The sequence below is a fragment of the Mrakia frigida genome (assembly GCF_051309035.1).
Source record: "Mrakia frigida strain ATCC 22029 unplaced genomic scaffold BDY24scaffold_39, whole genome shotgun sequence".
NCBI classification, from domain to species: Eukaryota; Fungi; Basidiomycota; class Tremellomycetes; order Cystofilobasidiales; family Mrakiaceae; genus Mrakia; species Mrakia frigida.
In genome coordinates, this window is record NW_027481242.1 from 181,894 (window position 1) to 203,405 (window position 21,512).

General features: G+C 53.7%; 8 protein-coding genes across 8 annotated transcripts; 4 read left to right on the plus strand and 4 right to left on the minus strand.

Moving 5' to 3' along the window:
- Positions 1-425: 425 nt before the first annotated feature.
- BDY24DRAFT_418552 (uncharacterized protein) lies at positions 426-2,393 on the plus strand (the record flags this gene model as incomplete). Its single annotated transcript, XM_076643867.1, has 9 exons — positions 426-496; positions 582-664; positions 742-829; positions 907-934; positions 1,020-1,289; positions 1,399-1,453; positions 1,538-1,768; positions 1,875-1,924; positions 2,031-2,393. The coding sequence occupies 9 exons, from the start codon at positions 426-428 to the stop codon at positions 2,391-2,393; spliced, it is 1,239 nt and encodes a 412-aa protein (XP_076493008.1).
- Positions 2,394-2,679: 286 nt separating this feature from the next.
- Positions 2,680-6,828, minus strand: BDY24DRAFT_444581 (uncharacterized protein). The gene is made up of 20 exons (XM_076644860.1): positions 6,549-6,828; positions 6,102-6,469; positions 5,941-5,988; positions 5,858-5,872; positions 5,682-5,781; positions 5,593-5,601; positions 5,333-5,520; positions 5,060-5,235; positions 4,897-4,968; positions 4,737-4,823; positions 4,606-4,662; positions 4,350-4,534; positions 4,016-4,274; positions 3,856-3,937; positions 3,770-3,783; positions 3,655-3,704; positions 3,482-3,569; positions 3,289-3,415; positions 3,146-3,203; positions 2,680-3,069 (listed from the first exon to the last, which is right to left on the minus strand). Exons 1-20 carry the CDS (start codon positions 6,558-6,560, stop codon positions 3,043-3,045), a joined length of 2,022 nt encoding a protein of 673 aa, XP_076493009.1. The 5' UTR covers positions 6,561-6,828; the 3' UTR covers positions 2,680-3,042.
- Positions 6,829-7,002: 174 nt separating this feature from the next.
- On the plus strand, positions 7,003-9,910 carry BDY24DRAFT_436766 (O-fucosyltransferase family protein). The gene is made up of 9 exons (XM_076644238.1): positions 7,003-7,622; positions 7,828-8,331; positions 8,395-8,727; positions 8,804-8,922; positions 8,992-9,056; positions 9,140-9,259; positions 9,323-9,456; positions 9,534-9,551; positions 9,639-9,910. The coding sequence occupies exons 1-9, from the start codon at positions 7,277-7,279 to the stop codon at positions 9,755-9,757; spliced, it is 1,758 nt and encodes a 585-aa protein (XP_076493010.1). The 5' UTR covers positions 7,003-7,276; the 3' UTR covers positions 9,758-9,910.
- A 167-nt stretch (positions 9,911-10,077) lies between these two features.
- Positions 10,078-11,633, minus strand: BDY24DRAFT_418555 (uncharacterized protein; the record flags this gene model as incomplete). Its single annotated transcript, XM_076643868.1, has 4 exons — positions 10,078-10,613; positions 10,703-10,748; positions 11,173-11,280; positions 11,382-11,633. 4 exons carry the CDS (start codon positions 11,631-11,633, stop codon positions 10,078-10,080), a joined length of 942 nt encoding a protein of 313 aa, XP_076493011.1.
- Positions 11,634-12,953: 1,320 nt separating this feature from the next.
- Positions 12,954-13,873, plus strand: BDY24DRAFT_402042 (uncharacterized protein). Its single transcript, XM_076642153.1, has 3 exons — positions 12,954-13,354; positions 13,430-13,668; positions 13,762-13,873. Exons 1-3 carry the CDS (start codon positions 13,008-13,010, stop codon positions 13,803-13,805), a joined length of 630 nt encoding a protein of 209 aa, XP_076493012.1. The 5' UTR covers positions 12,954-13,007; the 3' UTR covers positions 13,806-13,873.
- A 164-nt stretch (positions 13,874-14,037) lies between these two features.
- BDY24DRAFT_402044 (uncharacterized protein) lies at positions 14,038-16,079 on the minus strand. The gene is made up of 9 exons (XM_076642154.1): positions 15,997-16,079; positions 15,533-15,929; positions 15,170-15,471; positions 15,062-15,104; positions 14,900-14,969; positions 14,752-14,827; positions 14,547-14,664; positions 14,290-14,466; positions 14,038-14,212 (listed from the first exon to the last, which is right to left on the minus strand). The coding sequence occupies exons 1-9, from the start codon at positions 16,018-16,020 to the stop codon at positions 14,133-14,135; spliced, it is 1,287 nt and encodes a 428-aa protein (XP_076493013.1). The 5' UTR covers positions 16,021-16,079; the 3' UTR covers positions 14,038-14,132.
- Positions 16,080-16,740: 661 nt separating this feature from the next.
- BDY24DRAFT_402050 (uncharacterized protein) lies at positions 16,741-17,904 on the plus strand. The gene is made up of 2 exons (XM_076642155.1): positions 16,741-17,742; positions 17,825-17,904. The coding sequence occupies exons 1-2, from the start codon at positions 17,146-17,148 to the stop codon at positions 17,849-17,851; spliced, it is 624 nt and encodes a 207-aa protein (XP_076493014.1). The 5' UTR covers positions 16,741-17,145; the 3' UTR covers positions 17,852-17,904.
- A 464-nt stretch (positions 17,905-18,368) lies between these two features.
- Positions 18,369-21,454, minus strand: BDY24DRAFT_402056 (Sodium/hydrogen exchanger family-domain-containing protein). Its single transcript, XM_076642156.1, has 16 exons — positions 21,402-21,454; positions 21,168-21,267; positions 20,957-21,092; positions 20,776-20,890; positions 20,607-20,696; positions 20,472-20,509; positions 20,325-20,402; positions 20,097-20,235; positions 19,947-20,033; positions 19,783-19,876; positions 19,617-19,691; positions 19,496-19,542; positions 19,366-19,419; positions 19,280-19,291; positions 19,169-19,199; positions 18,369-19,090 (listed from the first exon to the last, which is right to left on the minus strand). The coding sequence occupies exons 1-16, from the start codon at positions 21,444-21,446 to the stop codon at positions 18,483-18,485; spliced, it is 1,749 nt and encodes a 582-aa protein (XP_076493015.1). The 5' UTR covers positions 21,447-21,454; the 3' UTR covers positions 18,369-18,482.
- Between the last annotated feature and the right edge of the window lie 58 nt (positions 21,455-21,512).

Genomic DNA, 21,512 nt, shown 5'->3' on the forward strand with positions numbered 1-21,512 from the left:
CGCGGAAGGCACGAAAAGTTCAAAAACGAGAGAGTGCTTGTATGCTCGAGCTTCGGAGCCCACGACGGTCAGTAGGATCCTCTTATCTTCGCTTCCCCATCTCGTCCAAAGGCACCAAACAATCGCTCAGTCCCTCGCTTTCTTCCTCCTCTTTGAAGTTCGAGCTCACCATTCGCTCTCCTTCCCTCCTCCATCCTTTGCTTCCAACAGACGTCTACGCCTCCCTCGTCGACACTCTCGAAGATTTACTCCTTCCTCCAAGCTCACGGCCGACTCCTCCTCCCTCGTCAAACTCCGACGTCGACGCTCCTTCTCCTCCCGTTCTGATCTACGGCTTTGGACTTCGTTACGGTCTAACCCAAGTCGTCGAAGAGCTAGGGGTTTACACCTCACCTGGCTCTATCTGGTATACCAAGAACCAAGCTATGGCTGGAGTAGATGGAGGTTGGGAAGGGAGGGGAGCCGACGTCGTGGTCTTCGGAACCTGCGAGATTGAGTCAGCTCTTCTTCTTCCTCCCCTCGTCTTCCTCCCTCACGCAGAAGCTCATCGTGTTGTCTCTACTCTATCCTCTTCCTATCAGCATGAAGAACTACTCGGAGGAGCTGTGGAAGATCTGGCTAGCTCGTCCAGCAGATCGAAAATTCAACCTGATCTGCATCGTTCGTGCGTTCTCCTTCTCCCCCTCCTTCTTCTTTTTTTGTCTCTGGAAGACAGCTCGAAGCTGACCTTGCACCTTTCAGACAATGCTGGAGACTTTGGGTGGGCTGAGAAGTACAGTGGGGACTGGGCGAGAGTGGGAGCGTTGAGGATCCTCCCCATCAGTCAACAGTGCGCCCTTTCACTCGTCCTCGCTCCTCCTCTCTTCGAGCTCTTGAGCTGATCAACCTCCCTTCTTCTCTCTCCAGCGTCGTCAACGCTCAAAGGAAGAACTTCGTGAGTCTGCCCTACCCTTGACGCCTCCTCGCTCGCCCTAGAAGGAGAAAAAACTCACGTCGCCCCTCCTCCCTTTCCTTTTTAGATCAACTTCGCCGACGCGCCAGACCGCTACCACCTCGGCTACTCTCATATCCCCGTTGAAGCCCACATACCTATCCTTCCCATCGAACGCTTCTCGGGATTTACAGCTCACGGGAAGCACACGGGGCAGTATATCTTCAGTCCTGGCGGAGACGGTTTCGGGGAGTTGAGGACGGACGTGAGTGAAGTCGAAGGAGGGGTGCTCGATAGGACTTGGGGAAGGAGGGATGGGAAGATGCTGAGGGACGTTTGTATCCAGGGGAACTTTGAGGTGAGTTGACCTGGGAAGAGAAGTTTGAGGGAGGAGGCGAGAGAGTTCAGCTGACGACCCCGACGCGTCTTCTCCCGTCTTTGATTCCTCTCTTCTCGTGTTTCTACAGGCCGCTCGAAGAAACTACGTCATCATCTTCGCCGACCTCGAGGCTGAACTGGATCGTGAGCATCTCATTCTCGTCGCGTCTCTCCCTCGCCCTCCTCATCCGTCTCAAGTTCCCGTTGACCCTTCTTGTTTCCCTTCAGTCGACCCCTCCGCCTGGGGATACCTCCCACCCACTTCCCCATCAGCTCCCTTCATCCCCGCCGACGCAGACAACTTCATCCTCCATCTCGCTGGGAATGGAAAGGACGATTTCGTGCCTTCTCGACTGAAGCGCGTCGTTCTCATTCACAAGGCCTTGAGCTATCCGGACTTCTTCAGTCTGATGGGATCGATGGATATGGTCTTGCCAGCCTTCAAGGATGGAGGAGGATGTGAGTCGCTTTCCGGTTTCGGAAGGAGGAGCAAAGCCACGCGTCTTTTTCTCGTGTTCGAGTTTCGCTGACCAGTTCCTTTCTTCGCCTCTTCGCAACGATACAGACTATGATCGACAAGCCTCTTCGACCGTTGCTATGGCTATGCAGTGCGAGGTGCGTCTCTCTTTCATCTCAAGCCCCCTCTCGCCCACCCAATTCTTGCTCCTCTGGGTCCGAACGACGAGCTCACGCATCTCACCATCTCCCACTCTTCTACCAGACTCCTCTCCTCGTCACTCCCCGGATCCTCGAAGCCTACTCCTACCTTACTCCCAAAACCACCGTGATCCGACCTCAATCCATATCTGAGGTTTCCGCCTTGAAAATCCTACGAACCTCTCGCTTCGCTCCTCCCGCTCTCGGCTACACGCACGATGTCGAACGCTCTTACGACGACGCCTCTGGATCTACGCTGCAGAAGGAGGGTGGAGAGGTGGTCGAGATGCATGCGAGTGTGAGGAGGGAGGCGGAGGAAATGATTGCGAGAGGGTGGACGACGAAGGAGAGGGATTGGAGGGAGTTCAAGAAGGGGATTAGGGAGAAGAACAGGGAGGTGGCGAAGAGGATCGTTTTAGATATGTAGAGGTAGAGGCTCTCGGTTTGTGCTCGCGTCTTTCGTCTTTACTTTGGTCGTCTTCTCTTCGTCTTGGGTTCGTTGCTGTGTGTATTCTACTCCTTTGCTCGGATCTGTACGATCACTTATAGACTTATAGGTTACATTTGGCTGACTGATCTCTAACTCGAAGAAAGGGAACGAGCGGCCGACCGAAGCGCTGAGCTCGAGGTTCAAGTCGCATCGAAGTCCCGACCGCCGCCCTCTCTTCTTTCCTTTCCCCCTTCCCACCCTCTCGTCGGGGAGCTGAGAAAATAGGCCGATGAACAGATGAATCCAAGATAAATAGAGCGGAGAGGCAGATGATAGAGGAAAGGGGGCGTAAGAAAGAAGGAGATCGAAAGCAAAGAGATCGAAAAACAAGAGGAGGTTGAGAAGAGAGCAACGACGGAACCCAAACAGAACTCGGGAACGGGCAGAACGATAAATAGATAATGCAAGATGCTAAATATGACCGGGATGGTGGTAGGGGTACATGAGGTGTGATTGGAAAGGAGAGAATGAATGAACGGAGAGAAAGAGCGGCGTCGTCGCTAAGAGAAAGAAGAACCAGATCAGCTCTGCTTCGACGGCTGGTCGAGACAAGCGAGGATCGAGCTTACAGAAAAGAGAGTTATCACTACAGCATCAACGAGCCGCCCATGGACTAAAGGGGAGAGAAGAAGGAGGGGAAGAGTCAATCAGGACGAAGCGAAGAACGAACGAGGTTGAAAGGTGCTCACCATTGCGTCTCGGTCATGAGCCATCGCTCTTCGATACTCGAGGATCAGTCGGAACATGCTAGAGAGAGGGAAAATGGCAGAGGAGGAACAGTCGGTCAGCGGAAGAGAAGACGAGCAGACGACGCGATTCGATCCTTCCTCACTACGCCTGCATGTCCTGCCACCTCCAGTGTTTCTCAACGAAATCGAGACCAGCTTCACTGATAACCTTCCCAAGATCGGGGTTTCCCTCGGAGACTCCTGGAGCGCCGATGAAGAACGTCGAGGTGTCTGAGGAAGAAGCGAGAGAGAGTCAGCGAGAACCCTTCGACCGCAGAGAACCAAGCCTAGACTTACGGTAGAGATCCGAGAGGTCGAGTCCGACTGGGACGTAGTGGAGCCAAGGAGTGAGCCATTCGGTGTTCCACTCGGGATAGATGGTGATCTAGAAGCAAAACAGCGGGAGAGGGGAAGAGTGAGTCTCGAGAGACGGACGCGTCGAGAATCGGAAAACGAGAGAAGCTTCTCACCTTGAACACGACCTGGCCCAGAGCAACGAGCCGACGGAATCGAGAGGACCCTGAGAAACGAAAAGGTACTGGTCAGTACAGATCTCGAGATACTGTCGAGGAAAGCCTGACTCACATCCGTTTCCATCGCTGAAAGGCAAGACGGTTTGAAAGGTCAACTCCCGTTCTTCGTTCTCGTGCCTTGAAACGAAGGCGACTCACATATCCAGAGCGTATCGATACAGAAGAGTCTCAGAGGGTGTAACGTAACCACCAAGCTTGATCTCGTCCCTCATCTCGTCGCCTGAAGGGAAGAAAGAACGACCGAGGACGAGTTCAGCTTCTCGTTCCTTCGTCTCGAACTCGACTCCGAAAAACTCACAAGTTCCGTCACTCTCCTGGCACTGAGCTATAGCAGTGATCCCAACATCGAAGAGATGCTCGTTCAGCTCCCGAGCGTGAAGCCTCTTCATCGAAACCTTCCGATCCGACTCGTCGTATCCAGTCTCAACAAGCACGTCGGTGTGCGAATCTCCGTGAGCGTTCGCCAACGCGTTGAGTCTGACTCGATGACTGTTTCGCCAGTTGAAGTCGTTCTTCTTCTCGTAGTGACCTCCGGTAGTACTTCCTCGCCAGAAGACCTGGTCAAGCAAAGAGAAAAGAAAAGAGTCAGCGAGGTAGCAAAGAGGCGAGACGAAAAGGCGTGAAGTGCTGACCTTGTTGTTGGTCTTCTCCTCCCACGATGTCACTCCGCTCGTTTTGTTTTGGAAGGCCACCATGGGCGCCATTAAGATCTGAGGGGACTGGGCGATCTTGGAGAGAACGAACTGAGGATGCAGCTTGGGCGTTCGAACTTGATTCCGAGCGTAGGACGCGTGGTAGGGGACGATCGAAGGGTTGTCTGGAGCGAGATGGAGAAGGGTTGATCAGTGAGACGCCGAGGAAAAGCAATTCAGGAGAAATGGGACTAACGACAGAAGTCGAAGGACTTGAGAGGATCCTTGACGAAGGAGATCGGAGCGACGACAGCTGAGGGAACGAACGAACGAGCTGATCAGCCAAGTTCACAGGCGAGAGTCGAACCTGAAGGACCAAGGACTCACCTATCTCACTGAAATCATCACGTTCCGTGAAGATAGCCGCCTCCTTGAAAGGCTTTCGGTCCGAGAGAGATCTCCACGAGCAAGCCTCTGCGAGACGAGAAGCAGGAAACGGATCAGCACGAGGGAGATAAAAGTCGAGCGAGTGGAAAAGAGAACTAACTGAGCAACCCATCGGCCATAGCGCCTTTCCGAGAAGTATCCTCCATGACCTTGAGCTGTTCTTGGTCGATATCTGGAGGAGGAGAGGCGAAAGGAACGGCGAAACGACGCGGTCAGCTTCGACCTCGACCTTCTGCTCTCTCCCAGCGATCGTCGAGACTCACGAGCACCTCGTTCAGCCAAGCCCATCATCCTGTTCCTGAACTCCTCTCCCATGATCCTCGACCCGAGATCGTGGTCGGAAACACTGAGCTTCACCAACCCGTCGTCTCCTCCAGGTTCTCCCAGAGATCCGGAGCCCTCTCCGAAGTCGTCAGGCAGGAACTGTCGGAATCCATCGCTGCGGTATCAAAGAGCAAAGGAGCAGAAGGGTCAACTCTGTGCCTCGACGTCGTCGTCGTCGCGTTCAGCTCGCAAAAAGGAAAAAGAGAACGAACAGCAGCTTTGCCATTTCCAGAGCTCGGTTAGACTTGAGTCGCTCTCCTGTGACGTTGACAGCGAGGTTGCGTCGGACCTGTAGTTCGTAGGAGAAGCCTTCCTTGGTGAGAAGCTGAGACAAGCGAGTTCCGAGGAAGACAGGGTCGAGGGCGAGGAAGGGAGTGATGGAGGTGTGGATTTGGTCGTACTGTTCGAAAAAGGGTCAAGTTCAGCGAGTCAAAAGAAGGTTCAAAGATGAAGTTGAAGGTGCGGGACTCACGTCGTCAACCTGACGGGAGAGTGAAAGAGAGCGACGGTCAGCTTCGACGCGTCGAAAGGAAAGGAAGGGAGGAGGAGAGGCGAACGAACGATCAGAACGTCGTTGGCTCGAGCAAACTTCCACCAAGCGTCGAATCCTTTGGGAGGCGCTCTTCCGTATCGAGTCTTATAGGTTTCGACAGCTTGTTCCCTAGCGAGATCGAGAAAGGAAAGGTAAGAGGCGTCAGAACGAGGAGAGTTCGAAGCTCGAGCTCAACTCGACTCACAGGGTTTTGCTTTGCCTGCAGAGGAGAAGACGAGTCAGTCGCAGATCTTCGGATTTGACGAAGATAAGATGGCAGAGACTAACCTTGCAAGCTGGGTATCCCACTTGAGCCTCGCATCGTCCATCAGCTTCCTGGAATGAAAGGGAAGAGGCGGAAGCCGACGCAGAAGGTCAGCTTCGACTCCTCCTCCCCTCCCTTTCCCTCGTTCTATGAAACTGCAAGAGACGAGACTCGGAAAACGCACCTGATAGGATGACCATCTTGCTCCCAATCCCTCTCCCCTACCACCACAGATCCATCCGCACCCTCGTGAATCCAGTGCGGAGGCTGAGAGACGACGACAGGTCCAGCCTCGACAGGCGAAGAAACGAAGCGAGGGAGGTAAGGTGCTGGGATCTGCGGTAGCAAATCGAAGGTGGGCAGTCGTAAGAGGTAGATGATGGCGACCAGAACGAGAGCGAGGAAGATTTGGCGTCGATTTGGGCGAGGCAGGCGACCTGAGCGAGGAGGAGGAGGATGAAGAGTTCGAGAGGAGGTGAACGACTTCATTCGCTTGTGAGGTTGGCCGTTGTTCCATTGAGGTAGAGGAGTGAAGGACACCTTCGCTGAAACCTGAGAAACAAAGGGGAAAAGGTCAGCTAAGCAAGCTCCAGAGCAGAGCCAGGAACGGAGAGGAGGGAAAGGAACTGACTGAAGCTCGCATCTAGGCACCGGGAAGGAAGGAGCTGAGCTCGACAAAGGCAGAAACAGCCAATAGCTGTTCCGAGGGGTGGGAAGGTCGGACGAAGGACCGGGATGAGATGGAGATGGAGATGGACAAGTGGACGACGCGTCGAAGAGGGCTGAGGAGAGAGAAGACGTGAAACGGGAAAGAAGAAGCTGTAGAGGCTGGGAGGTGAAAGGGAAGGGGAGGAGTCCAAAATGAAGGCACACCGACTCGTCGGGCTGTTTCCCTCCACGCTTCAGAGCGGAGATCAAGAAAGAAGTCAGCCATCAAAGTTCGAAGTGCGGTTTTGGGTTCAGGAGGAGATCGAACGCGAGGAGTCTCTTCCCCTTCCTCCCTCTCTACGAAGGGAGATTTTCTACCATAAACCGCCCTCTATCGCTCTCTTCCCATTCCCAGAACCAAACAGACCAACGAAAAGTAAACTTTGGACTTGAGAGACAAGACGGGAATAATCGTGGGAAGAGATCCGCACTTCGCTCTTCGCTTCCCTTGGAGTAGTCTCAACCTTCTCCCTCCGTCTCCCCTCCGTCAAATTGAGCACTTGGAACGGCGAGAGGCGCTTTCCAGGGCTGAGATCGCTTGCCTTGTCCGCAGAGAAAGATGCAGACCGACCTCCACAGCGTGAAGAGTAGTTCCAGGTCAACGTCCGTCGACATCCCCTCCCTCCCCGCTCCCCTCCCTCCTCCCTTGGAATGAACGACGACGAGGACTCCTCTTCCCATCCTCTCCTCCCAACAGGATCCTCCTCGAGACCTGACTCACCATCCCAATACGCTCCTTATCCTTCAACTTCCAACTCACCCTCGGCTCGCTCTCGACTCTCGCTTCTCCTCTCCAAGCGACCTCCTCTCAGCTGCAAAGGATGGATTCTGCTCCTCTTCGCCTCCCTCGTCGGCTTCAGTCTCTCGCTGGTATTTGCAAGCAAGAGCGGGAACGGCAGTATTCAGGTTGAGGGTTGGAGTTGGAAGACTCGACCGAAGGCGAGTGAAGGGTTGGTGAAGGAGGGAGGGAGGAGAGGAAGAAACGAGAGCTACACAGGTGAGCTCTTTCTTTCCGCCCTCGAGCCGTCGAAAAATATTCCTCCTCCTCTTTCAAGGAAGGAGTTCTACGATGGAACTTGAATCTCTACCGTGGCTCAATTTCAGCTCCCTAGGATTGACCCTCGAGGAGTTTGTGAGCTTCAACGCTTCTCGTCCTTCCTTCCGCTCACCTCCGCCCTTCTCCTTCTTCCCTCCCTTTACAGAAAACCTTCTGCCCAACATCAACTACATCACCTCCTTCCACATCGCAGGACTCAACAACGAGATCATCACCCAATTCAACCTCCTTCACCTCACCTACCTTTCTCGCAAGAACGCCGCGTCGCCCGTCCCCTACACTCCCGTCCTCCCTCCGTTCCTGCCTCACTTCGGTCACCTCACTGGAGGAGAAGGCAAGAACTCAGCTCCTCTCTTGAGATTCTCTCAAGTCTTCGACATCGATCGTCTCGCGGAGCTCCTGGGATTCGGGATTCTCGAGTGGGCCGATCTGAAGGAGGGTTTCGCTGGAGCTGGGATGGGAGGAGTGATTGAAGATGAGTGGGCTACAGAGGAGGAGAGGCAGGCTACAAAGGCGGCTTCAGCTGGTCAGACTCTCGAGAAGATCGGAGCCGGGTTGGAGAAGGAACCGATGGGTTGCTGGTCATCCTCTATGGCTGTAAATCGTGGGAACATCATCGGAAACGGCCTAGAAGACTACTACAACTTCAGTGAGTCACTACCGAACCCTCTTTTTCCACTCTTACTGATCCCGTTCCCATCGCTATCTGTAGAACCGATCTGGACTCCCCTCCCTTACAGCCTCTTCGCGTCGACGGATCGAGGACCTCACCACCTCCTACTCCCCTCCCTCGCCAACTTTATCACTCCTCCCGATAACCGACTTCGAACCGAGTACCTGAAGTTCACAAACGATGAGGCTCAGCGGATGATCACTTCTTGGGACAAGAACAAGACGAAGGAGGACGTGTTCGACAAGAAGAAAGGTTGGATCGAACCGAACGTCAAAAAGGGATCGATTACCTGCTTCGACCTGCTGTATTACGCTTCCGACAAGGGAGAAGAAGTGAGGGAGGTTTACAGGTGTACTCCTCCGGTTCCGAGAAGTGAGTAGGTCGCGGTTTCGGTGGAAGACGTTTCGAAACGAAAGCTGACTTCGTTTCTCCCTCCTCTTCTCTTCAGACCAAGGTCCATGGTGGTCGGTTGGGCAGTACGCTCACTGGAACTCGGACCTACGAAAGATTGGAGTGGATACTCTTCGGAAGGTCATCGGTCTTCCCGAAGGAAAAGCGATTCCAAACGTGAGTCGAGTCGCGTCGTCGTTCCTTCTCTTCGCGGTTCGAATCTGAGCTTCCTTCCTTTCAACACAGGTCTTCACCGTCCACATTCGTCGAACCGACTTCATGCCCTCCTGTCCCGACTACGCTAAACCCTGGTTCGTCCTCTCCTCATCCTCCACGCACTTGAACTCTCGAGCCTCCAACTGACCTTCGCCCCCTCCCTCCCTCCCTCGTTCAGTCTCGCCGTCTCTCACTTCTCCGACCACCTCAACGGAATGCGTGAACGATACGTCGATAACGTAACTCGCAGTGCGAAAGACTGGCCAGTCGTCGTAACAACAGACGAGTCGGATCCAGAGTGAGTTCAAACTTCATCTCGTCTCTTCTTCGCCTCGACTGACCCTCTCCTCGTTCGCCTCAGATATCTCGCCGAGATCACCGCTCTAGGATGGTTTCTCGTAGATCATCATGCTCTCAACACGAAGCATGTCCATGGGATCTGGTATCCTTCGTTGATCGACAACGTGGTTCTTTCGTTGGGGAGGGGATTGGTTGGTGAGTGGCTGCTCTTTCTTTCGGTCTTACTCCTCGGGAGAAGCTAACGATGAATCCACTCCTTTCCACTTTCTCAGGAACCAAAAGTAGTACGAGTGAGCGGTCCCCTCTCTTTGCCTTCCCTCTCTCGAATCCTCGCTGACGAACGAAACGGTTTCTTCTTCTGTGCTTCCTCTTCGCAGTGAGCATCCTCGCTTCTCGTCGAGTGGAGGACTGGAACGGTGGTCAGACGGAGAGGGTTGGACCGTTGGAGAGCAAGTGGCCCTATGATCCCAAAATTGACTACTCCCTCGTCGGTTGAATTCCTCGTTGCGTTTCGTTCACGTCTTCTTGTCCTCGTCTGTTTCACTTCCTTCTCGTGTAGTCTCTTGCATCTCGCCTCTCGTCTACCTAGATATGCCAGCTTGTATCTTCGTTCGCTCACTCTCGCTGCTGTACCATGTTTGGTCTTCGACTCGACGAAAAGGAAAGTCGAGACGCGTCGCTCTGAACCTCTCTCTCTACATCTCTTCTTGCTCTTCCTCAACCAGCACCGTCTCAAAATGACACGATAAAAACATACTCGTTGTAAGACTACGTAGACAGAACTACCTCAGATAACTTACTCCCTCCCTCCCTCCATCAATCAATCACAATCGCGTCTCCCACCCCGTCCCCACTTCCTCCAGCAGCACCGCTCTTCCTAGGTCCACTCCCCTTCTTCCTGATCTGCTTCTTCCCAGCCCTCTTCTTCCCTCCTCCGGCAACAACTCCAACCACCAATCCTGGGATGACAACCGGAACGACCGCACCTCCTCGAACCTCTCCGAGCAAAGGACCGAGCCTCTCTCCCAACGAAACGACAGGAGGCCCCATCCTGGCTGCCAACGAAGCCGGCTTCGCTTGCTGTTGCTGCTGCTGTGGGTGTTTCGGTTTGGGCTGGTTGTTGTTGTTGGCTCGAGGACCTGTAGGAGCGTTGGGAGGGGTGGGTTGTTGACGCTGTTGTCGCTGCTGATGGAGTTTGCGAGCTTGGGCGGGGAAGGGAGCGAGGTTAGAGAGGGAGGAGGAAGGTGCGGAGGGTACGGGTGCGAGTGCAGGGGATGGTGCTGGTGCTGGTGCTGAGGGGTGGGAGAAAGAGGGAGGTTCGGAGAAGACGAGGGAGATTTTGAGGGGAGTTTCTGTGAGAGAGGGAAGGAGACGGGAAGAAGGTGAGCTTGGAAAATAGGAGTGGGATTAAAGAGAGAGGGGTGACAGTTGGAAAACGCACGTTTATCGATCATCTTGCCGTTGTAGAGATCGTAGGCGAGGGCAGCCTAAGCAGGAAGAGAGAAGAGGGAGCGTCAATGAAGGAAAGAGGGGAAGGAAGGAAAGGTCGCGAGCTGAACGTTGCGAGCTCATTTGTTCCTCCCTCATCGAGGAAGCTGTTTCTACGTGATTCGAGATCGTATGACAGTCCCACTAGTTGCATATCAGAGCCGAGCAAAGCCTACGAGCTCTCGAGCATGGCTCGAGAAGCGAAGAGCTGGAAGCTGAGGATGAGCTCGACCTCCAACGAGCTCCTCCCTTCCTTCGCCTGAACCTCTTTGCCCTCCCACCTCGTTGAGCTTCCTTCCGCTTTGAGCGAACGGAAGGCCTATCCCACCGCTCTGGGCCCAGCTCTCCAATCGTCCTCCCGGCCGAATATACAACGACTCGATGATCAAGAAGAGGAGGAAGAAGCGGAGGCGAGGAACTCACCGAGTCTGCATCGACGAAATCTACCATAGCCATTCCTTCAAAGCCTCCTCTCGAGTTGTGAACGAGGCGACATCCAGTCAAAGGTCCAACGGTGACGACGAAAAGATCCTGCGAGCGTGAAGGGTGAAGGGGGGATCAAGTCAGCTCGGACGCTTCTCCTTCCCTCCTCATCCTCCCTTCTCCTGTCTCTCCCTCTCTCTAAAACTCACCACGACGTCCTTCTGAGAGACATCCGACGGCAGGTTGTAGACTATCAGCGAGCTTCCTTGAGGAGCAACGACTGCTGGAGGAGCTTGTTGTTGTTGATGAGGAAGAGCGGCTCCGTTCGATTGATGTTGACGAGGACCGGAAGGGATTCGACCTCCTCCTCCTCCTCGGTTGGCTTGTCGAGCAGAGTGAGCAGCAGCAGCAGCGTTGTGACCAGCTCCGAGGAACTGAGATTTGGGTCCGTGAGGAGGCATGGCGCGAAAAAAAAGGAAGGGGAAGGGAAGGAAGGGAAGATGAGGGTTGGGAAGGAAGGAACGTGAGCTCGAAGTGTTGAGCTCGAGCTGAATGGACTTGCGCGTTGGGCTCGAACAGATGGAGCTCTTTAACGTTCGAGAAAAGGCTCTCCACCCTCTCAAGAGCTTCGAGCAAGAGAACGAGGGTTTCATGCAAGGCAAGTAGCGGGTGCATGCGTGACGAAGGGAAAGGGGGAAGAGGACGAGCTCGCTGATCGTTTCTCGTTCGTGCATGCAGACGTCGTTGAAGGTTGTCTCTCTCTCTTCCTTCAACTATGTCCTCATCCTTTCGAGCTGATCAGACTCCCTTTCGATTCACTCCAGAATTCCACGACGTCCTCCTCGAAGTTCACGGTTCGTCTCCCTCCCTCCTTTCCCTCCCTCCCTGCTCTCTGACCTCTCCCTCCCTTGCTCTCTCTCTTCTTCTTCTTCTCGCAGTCTGGTCCTCCCAACGAATCCGCTCCCTTCGAACGTCCTACCAAACCTCCATCTCGTCCTCGCTCAAGGAGATTCAGAAGGAGGAGGCGAAGCAGGGTTTGTCTTCCCTCCCTTGAGCTCGTTTCTCCCTCTCGAAGGGAGGGACGCGACTGACCCTTCCCTTTCGTTTCCTTTCGCCGTTCGTCCGTTTCTGATTCGGGACGAGTTCAGAGCAGAACCGAATCCGACTCTTCAACTTCATGGCTCAGATCCAGAGAGCCATCCAGGGGTTGCAGGGGATGCCGGTGTTGAGCTCAACGGGAGGAGGAGGAGGAGAGGGAGGAGAGGGAGAAGGGGTTGGTGCTTGAACAGTGAGTTCTCTCGTCTTCCCATTGGTCCCTTACTCGTCTTGTAGGCATTCTTGCTGATCACTGTTCTCGCGATTCTACTCGTTCTTCGCAGATCTCTCGACGAACGAGGAACGAACAACGAAACGCACGACCTCTTTCGATACGCCTCTAGCACACTTTTCCACAACGAGCACCACAAACGATCTTCATGTCCCTTTATTTTCTTTGTCGCTTGCTGCTCTCGGACTGAAGGAAAGGAAGGAAAGGGAGAGGAGACGAGGAGGAGACTCGACTCGACGCGTCGCCCCCTTCGCTCCCTTGCCCCTTCGCCAAACAGACCTCGTTCTTCTCATCATCCGATCTCTTCAGCTGATGATTCTCTCTCTGCAAAAAACGAAGAGCAAGAAAATTGTCTGGGGCGACGCGTCAGGTCCGCGACGTCACTTCGCCCCATCTCCCTTGGCCAACCCTTTTCTTCTTCCCTCCTCCTTTCCCTCTCTTCTTCCTCCCAACACCCACACCCACACTCCCCCTTCCAAACCACAAAAGCACAACTCTCGTCTCTACCATGTCTTCTTTCAACAACACCTACACCTCCGCCGACTCCAACACCACCTCCAACGACCCCGCTCGAGACATCTTCCACGACAACAACAACTCCTCCTCCAACTCTCACACTCACTCTCACACCTCCCACGTCTCTCACAACACCACCGACTCTACTCTTCCTACCCACAGCACTCACCACACCACTCACGAGCCCGTCTCGAGCAGGAACTTCGACTCAGAGCGAGGAATTGACTCAGGGAGGAGCGTCGAGGGACAAGGAGTTCGACCTGAGGGCGAGGCAGGAGGACTCACCAAATCTGGTCACCTAGGAGGAGACACCTTCGGCGAGCAGCCTGGATCTACTCAGTTTGTCCTTTTTTTTACCTTCTCGTTCTCTCCTTCCTTTCCTCGATCTGACGTCTCCTCCTCTTCTTTCCTCAGCGTCTCCGATCACCGACGAACGGTTGACCCTCGAAACGTCGACGTTACCATCGGTTCGAAGGGAGACGCCGACTACCTTCCTCGGGAAGAGACGACCGCTTCGGGAGGAGGACCGGTCTCTCACTCAGGAGGAGAGGGAACTGGAACCAACAACACGATTCCTGGGGGTGTCAAGGGGACTGGAGGGATGGGGAAGAGGGACGGGGAGGACGCGATGGGAGGAGGAGGAGGAATGGTTGGTGAGTCTTTGATTCTACCTCGTTCGTCATCTTTCTGTTCTTTGAGAACTCGTACTGACTATCCGTTTTTGTGGGTTTTACTCGATTACCCAGGCAAGATTGCCGAGAAGCTCCACATGGGCCACGGAAACAAGTAAAGAGAGAGAGACGCGTCGAGATTCGGTTGACTTTTTGTTCGATCACGATGAGCCTTCACTTTCCTTCGTTTGTGCCTCGGTCTTAAACGGCGTGATAGAGGTCGTTTGTCGTCTCACTTCACCATCCTTCGTCGATGTTTTCATCCTCTTCTGACTCAAGCGTGGCGAAGTCGACTCGAGCGAAGAGAACGAGCGTCGCTCGTTGGATCGCTCCTCCCTCGAGAAGAGAGAATCGCGTAAAGTTCATGAGACATCTATAAACCATCTAAAAACCCTCTAAGTCGACATGAGGCGCACGAAATCTGTTGAGAGAAGAACCAGCCCCCTTCATGTCCCCCACCCTTCCTCCTGCTTCATCGCCATCCCAATCCATTTCGACCAGTCCTCCGCGATCGCAGTAGGGCACACTGAACGAGAGATAGGAAGAGAAAGAGAAGTCAGCTCGAGTTGAAGGGGTGAGAAGGAGGGAGAAAAAAAAACGTACTGTGAAGACAATCGCCCCCGTTCACATCTGGCTTCAACCTCGCGTCCCCTCGCATCGTGCCTTGCCTCTCGACGTCCAACAGCAGCGAAGGAGTAGGGTAGAGAACACCCATGTTCTCCCTAAGAATCTCGTTGATCATCGGTATGCGATCCCATCCGTACATGTTGGTGTTGGCGGCTTCCAAAGTGGGGAGGGGAAAGGAGGAGCGAGGTGAGCTCGACGCGTCTCACGAAAGGATCGAAGAGGGAGGAACTCACAAGCGACGTCCTCAAATGGAGTGGTGAAGTTGATACAGTCCCTTTGACCAGGATATCCGGTTCTGACGACGACCTCGATGTTTGGAAGGACGGCGAGAGAAGAGAAAACTCCTCGGACCTGCGAGCGACGAACGAAAAACGAAGGAAGGGGTCAGCGAAAGCCTGACGGTTTGTTTCCGCTGCTGAGAAGGAGGCGAGGGCTTACGATGGACTTGATGGTCCCGAGAACGAGTTCCAGAGGAGCTCGAGGATCCTTGAAAGGAGAGACTCCCCAGTGAGGTCTGAGAACAAAGGCAGACGCGTCGATCAGTTCGAGGGAGAGGAGACTGAGAGAGAACGACAACGAGACTGACCCTGTGTTGAGAACTACGAGAGTCCTGGATGGTGATTCGATACGAGTGTAGTTCTTGAGGACCGATAACCCTGAAGGAAGGACGTCAAGGTTGGAATCAGTGCTTGCTTGGTCAAGGCGAAGTGATCGCCTTCAACTCCCCAGCTCCGTCGCTTCGACTCACAGTCGAACGAGAAGATGACCTTCTGTTCCCAGTTGAAGGCGACCTGAAAGAGATAGGAGCTCGTCAGCTGAAGGTAACCTGGACAAAAACAAAGAGAGATCGACTCACTCCGTTCTCGGCGCAAGCCGTGTCGATAGATTCCCTGTCGCTCCCGAGGAAATCTGAACGAAACATCGAAAGCACAGGCGCATCGATTCTCTCCTTCCCGACTCCGGCCTCTTGGAGAAGATCCTCGACGGCTGGATGCAAGGGATTGAGCGTGAGGACGGCGTGAGAGGGATTCTTGATGATCGTTTCGAGGACTTTGTAGACGAAGAGAGGTTGAGTCGTCGTGTAGATTTCCTTATACTGGAACGAGAGTCCCTCGAGCAAAAAATTGGAAGCCTCAAAGTGCATCCTCGTGATTGAGTCTAAGGAAAGAGCCATCAGCTGAGTGTGCGAGGAAGGAGAGAAAGGAAAAAGACGACTGACCTCCAACGAAGAACAACCCTCCCGCTCTTCGAAGAGCATCGACCAAAAACCTCCTTCCCTCCCACCCAACTGCTGCCCCATCCTCTCCAACCCATTCCCAACTTGCTATCCTGAAGAGCCTATCCAAACCGCCTCCACAGCTGGCGTTGCTAAACCCTACGCCTGGGTAAAGAGCTGCAAGGGAGGAAAGAGAGTCAATCGGTTCGGAAAGCGCTTGCCAGCGACCATCTTCGTAGTTGTCGATTGCTGAAAAGTTGAGGGAGGAAGGGGAGGAATCGAGGAAGGGGAGTAGGGTAGGGAGGTATAGGGAGTCCGATTCGACGAAGAGGGAGTAGGAGAGGCACAGAGAGAACGCGAGGAGAAACCAAGCGACAGGGCCTGGCCTCCTTCTAGCTCGCTGCGAAACAAAAAGAGCCGATGTCAGTGAGAGAAGAAGAGAAGTGGGAGGAGAGGAGCAGGCTGACCTCGAGCAGATGGTCCTGGGTCATGAAGGCAAGGGGAAAGGTTGAAGTTAGAAGAGAGAGAAAAGAAGGAGGAGTTGATGAGCTTGACTCAAACAGAACCCTAAAACTTAAACTCGCAGCTAAGAAGGTCGGAATGCAAGCACCCCGGAAAACAAAGATCGTCACCAAACGTTTGAGGCGATGCAGAAGACAAGTTCCTCTACACAGCGCCCACCTCCTGGCGTCGCTAGGCGTCAGCCTGACTCCCCCAGACGATGAGTTTCCTTTTGGCGTCTGAGCTTCCGTCAGAGAGAGAAAGAGGTCGTCTGCAGGCGTCAGGATTGGAAACACGTCGGGGCGCGTTCCTCCGCTGTCGCTGTCTTGAGACGTCTAAGGAGCGACTTTCGCATGATCGTCTGAGCTCCTCCAGAAGTTTTTTCAGGCTCGAAAAAGACGCGAGAGAGAGGAGGTGAATTTCAAGAAGGTCCGATTACGGGTTTGGAGTGAGATAGAAAAATACAAGCCTTCTCCGACCGATTTTGGCTGGCGCACGGTTTGGCGCGCTGAAGGTCAGAGTAATCACGTTTCGCTCTGATTCCAGGTGATGATTTTCTTGCTGGATGTCGCTTGGGGCTATATTGAATCTGACTGCATTAAAAAAAACTAGAAAAAACTTGCCTCGGAGGGTGGGGGTCCTTCGGAACGAAACCCTCTCTCGCCAGCACTTCGTTCGATTTGAAGCCTGCTCTCTTCCTCCTCAACCCCCATCCCCCTCCTCAGCTTGGACTCCCAAATCGCCCCTTTTCCGCTTCTCTACCCCTGGTGACTCCTCTCTATACCCAGGTCCTCAACCCTGTGCGAATTGGAGATGGGTACGTCCTCCTTCCTTCGAGTCCCCTCCCTCCCTTCTTCTCTCCCCTCCGCCCTCCTCCTTCCCTCCCTCCTTCCCTCTTCTCTCCTTGCACCATCCTCAACTCTGCTCGAGACAAGGACTGACCAGAACTCCTCTTTGGATTTCTTACAGAAACGTACTTCTCAGCGCAAGAGCTTCAGGAATCCATCACATCGTCGACTCCTTCCTCCTCGTTCCCCTCTCAAGATCGCTCGCCGTCACAAACAGGGAAAGACTTGTAAGGTGGCTTTAAGAGGAAGAGTGAATCGTCTCATGGTATGTCCTGGGTTTCTCCTCAGGTTTGGATGGATGGGTTTGGGAGGAAGGAGAAGGGCGAAGGGAGGAAGAGGAAGGGAGGGGGAGGAAGGAGTGTTGTCGTTCGCTGGCGTCCGAGTGAGGAAGAAGGTCATCGCTCGCTGAAAAGCATAGATTTCCGCTCGGGACACTTCAGAAACTTCACTGACTTTGCTCTCTCTCGTTTTGGATGGAAGAGGGCATGGGAGAAAAGCTGGTACGCCTCGTCTCTCCTCCTTCCTTCAACCTCCCTTCCTCTCGATCTTCTCATCTGCCTTCACCCTCCAGCTAACCAAACTCGCTCCTCGTCTGACGCGTTCTCTCTCTGGCAACATCCTTGTGTTCTCACCGGTCTCTACTCTGCTGGCTTCTGCGTCTTCTCGGTGCTCGGTCTCCACTTTCTTTGGTCAACAACCTCTCTCTTCAGTCAACAACCTCTCTTCAGTCGACCTCTCTGTCTTCGCCTGCTCTCTGATGCGTTCTCCACTCTCTTCGACATCTGCTTCTGGTGCTCTCCGACTTCTCTACTGCCTCGCTGGATCTTGTCTTCGCCGGTTCCATTCTGCTCTCTCGCTCTCACCGTACGTACCTTCTCATCGCTCGACTCTTCTCCTTCGCTTCGAGGCTGACCGTCTTGTTTTCTTTCTTCTTTCCTTTCTTTAGGTTGTTCCGAGGGACATTTGTTGGTAGAAGGTGCTGGGAGGGGCGTAGTTAGCTAGTACATAGAAGGATGTGATGTCTACTACTAGATTTTCCAGCGAGAGGAAGCAGCAGGGAGGAAAAGCGAGGACAAGAAAAGGTTTCTAACCAAACGACGAGCGAACTATTACTAAAAATTGCAAAGCTAGCAAAGACCGCTGTCGTTTGATATCCCGTCGTAGACACTCGTTGACGACTCTTGACGCTCTCCGACGACCTCTCAGACGGCGGATCTCAGGCGGCAGAAGTAGCGTCTGTCTTTTTGAAGTCGTCAGACGGCTGGAGACGGAGCGTCTCCGCCACTCTCAGACGAACCTTCTCAGACGTCGCCCAGCCGCCTGAGTCGGGGTGCTGTGTATAGTAGTTACAGTTATCTGGCTGAATCGAGCAAGAAAAGTGATCTGTGAGATCCGAAGGGAAAGACGAACGACGCGTCGTTTCAATTCCGACGCGTCAATCTTTCGATTTGACGCGAGCAGTTTTCAGCAGTAGCTCCCGCTGCAGACTACAAAAGAAATGGCCATGAAGATCCCACGGTGCGACTATCCTCTTCGTCCAATCTATATCTCGAACAACTGCTCCCTTCTCGTCCATCCACCAACTCCTCCCGCCTCGGACACCGTCATCCCCTTCCTTCAACCACTCCGTTTCGATCCGACTCCACCCTCCGCTCTTCGAGTCCCTCCATCCCACTTTCCCTATGGCTCTCGTCCGACGAAGAGAAGTCGCCCAGATGAATCTGAACCCTCCTCCTCGACATCGCCGTTGGGTCGATGGGAACAGCGTCTCCGAGATCCTCTTGTCTGAGATGAAGATCTGAGCTCGTCGGTACAGTCTCCCCGGAAGCAGAAAACATGGGAGGGTTGTGGAAGTTGACGACCAAAGAGCCTGCAGCAGGGGGGACTGGGTCCGTGGGCTCGAGAGATCCGACGGCGGACGCGTTCGTGGCCTTGGGAGAGAGTTTGGTGGAGTGGGAGAGGGTTCGGATGAAGGTTTGGACTGGGACGAAAGATTTGACCAGAGGAATGGTACATCCTAAGGAAAGAAGAGGAGAGTTAGCGGAGAGGCGACGCGTCGAGCATAAGGAAACGAACGACTCACCGTGGACGAGAATGCTTGAGAATATAACGAAGTAGACGATGGGAGTGATGACTGTTCGGAGACGATGACTTGCTTCGTCGTCTGGTAGGACTCGAAGCGCAACCTGGACGTAGAAAACAGCGCTGACGCCTGAAGGCGAAGAAGGGTGGGGGAAGGAGCGTCAGATCCATGTCGAGGAGAAGAATGGCCAGCAGAAGCTGGACAAACCGATAGGTCCGAAGAACCCAGCGAAAGTACTCTGAAGGATAAAGAAGAAGCGGTCAGATCGATGCTCGAGACAGTGCGGGAAAGGGAAATGATCGACGACAATCGACGAACCTCTCGATAAGACTGGAAAGCATGAAGGAAGTGATTAGCACAAGAAATGATCTGCTTTAAGACTGGGAAATGATGAACAGACGAACCGAGAAGGCGGGAGTCCAGCGAGTCAGGCCGACGACGAAAGGAAGGCGACGGAACTGTTCGACGCGTCGAAGGAAGAGGAGGTGAGTTGGGCGGGCGTCTTCGAAAGTTGAGCGGATGGAATAGAGTCACCATCAGAATCAAGATGGCGGCCACGACGAAACGCCAAAGCGAGAGACCTAAAACGAACGAAGAGAGTCGGTCAACCGATTTCGAGCGACGAGACAGCGTAAAAAAAGAAGGGAGAACAAACCGTAGGTAGGGTTCGTCAATTCACCCCAAGGGATTAAGGCACCGATATACGTGAAGACGGCTGAGTTGAGGAGGGCTAGGAGGAAGAAAAGAGGATCAGCAAGCGTTAGAGAGGTGGGGCCGAAGCGGCGAAAGTCGAGACGAAAAAGGAAGGAGGAAAAACTCACTGTCGATCACGTCTTGGAACGAACTGTCCTCTGTCTCGAGCCGATAATAATCGTCCCATGTGAAGGAGTTTCCCGCAATGAAGCAGCATAGAATCTGGGGAAGGGAAGAGAGACGAAGACTCAGTTCGATACGTCGGACGAGCAGAGGAAAGAAGTGAACGCACGTCGTCTCCTCCTACCATACCGACAACTCCGAGCGTGAGGAAGGAGAGTCCAACCCCATAGGCGAGAAAAGAAGTGTGCTCGACGTACTGAAGAAAGAGGAGGCAACGAGTTAGCCTCGGAACGTTCAATGGAGATGGAAAGGGACGCGCCTGATGCAACCTCGCATACTTCAACGCTCTCCTAGCTACGTAGCCGATAACGAGTCCTTCCAGAACCGAGAGAGCAATTTGGTAGAGCCAGACCTCGTAGATCCACTTCGCTATCGCTCCGCCAGGGGACGAGACGGGACTGAAGGAGACGAAAAACGAGGATCAGCGACGAGAACGACAACGCTGGAATGACTCGAAGAGAGGGGCTGATACGACAACGTGACCTACGTGTAGTTAGGGTTCGGCCAAAGGATAAGGTAAAGAGCAAGATAGATGAAAGGAAACCCGAGGCCGTCGTTCGCTCCACTGGAAAACGGAGAAGTGAAGGTCAGCATCCCTCTCATCGACAACAATCGCACGTCTCTCTGAGCTCACCTCTCCGCGACGATGATGTTTCGAACGTTTTCAGGTACCTTTTGAAAACAAGCGACGAAAGTAGATGACTTGTTGTTCAACGAGGTGGTTTGCACGAAGCGTCGACGAGGAGAGGAGAGAGAGGACAGAACGCACGTGTTTCTCCGCGAACCTCCCTTTGGTTATCGAGTTCGCCAACACGGGGTCGGTCGGCGTCACCGCCGAGGCAATAACCATAGCCTCGAGCTTGATTAAAAATTGGAGGAGGAGGGAGGTCAGGCTTTCGAGACGCGAGAGGAGAGGGAAGGAGAGAAAGTAAGCTCACGAAGGTCAATTGTCGAAACAATCCATAGATGATCAACGACGACATTCCCCAAGCAAACAGCATGATGGGACCGAGAAGAATGATGAGGGATTGCAGTTGTTTTTTGAGGTAGGCTCTGGAAAGGGTCAGAGGAGGACAGTCAGGAATGTGAGGGAGGAGGGAGGAGGGACCGTCGACTCACTTTGGCAGTGTTATACCAGCAAAGAGAACCTGAATCCCGATAACAACTCGAACGACTTGATAGGTTACTTCGTTGAGCGACTCTTGGTCTTCCGTCCAATTGAGAGGAGTCAGCCATCCGAGGGAGGAAGGGCCGACTGAGAAAGAACAGGAGGAAGGGAAGGTGAGCTCGAACGTTCCGGATTCTCCTTCTTTGAACGAAGACGCCTCACTAAGGATGCCAAAGACGAGACAGAGAAGAGGTTCTGAGAGGTAGAGCTTCTCCTTCAAGATGTAGGTGACCAGTCCGCAGATAGAGATCCAAGCTCCAATCTGTGAGTTCCCAAAAAAAAACAAGCAGGCCAAGGGAACCAACGGGCGAAGAGAATCAGCATCGTCGAGCGGAACCTTCTCTGCTGCCTCTATGAAAGCTTCGATTCCTTCTTCTCCTTCGATTTGAGACTCACAAGTGCTAGAGCGATGGAGGTCTGAGAGACATCGAGCGTGGGCATGCTGGCCGTTGAAGGAGAGAGAGGAGAGAGAGAGCGAGCGAGGGTGTGAAATCATAAACGGTTTGG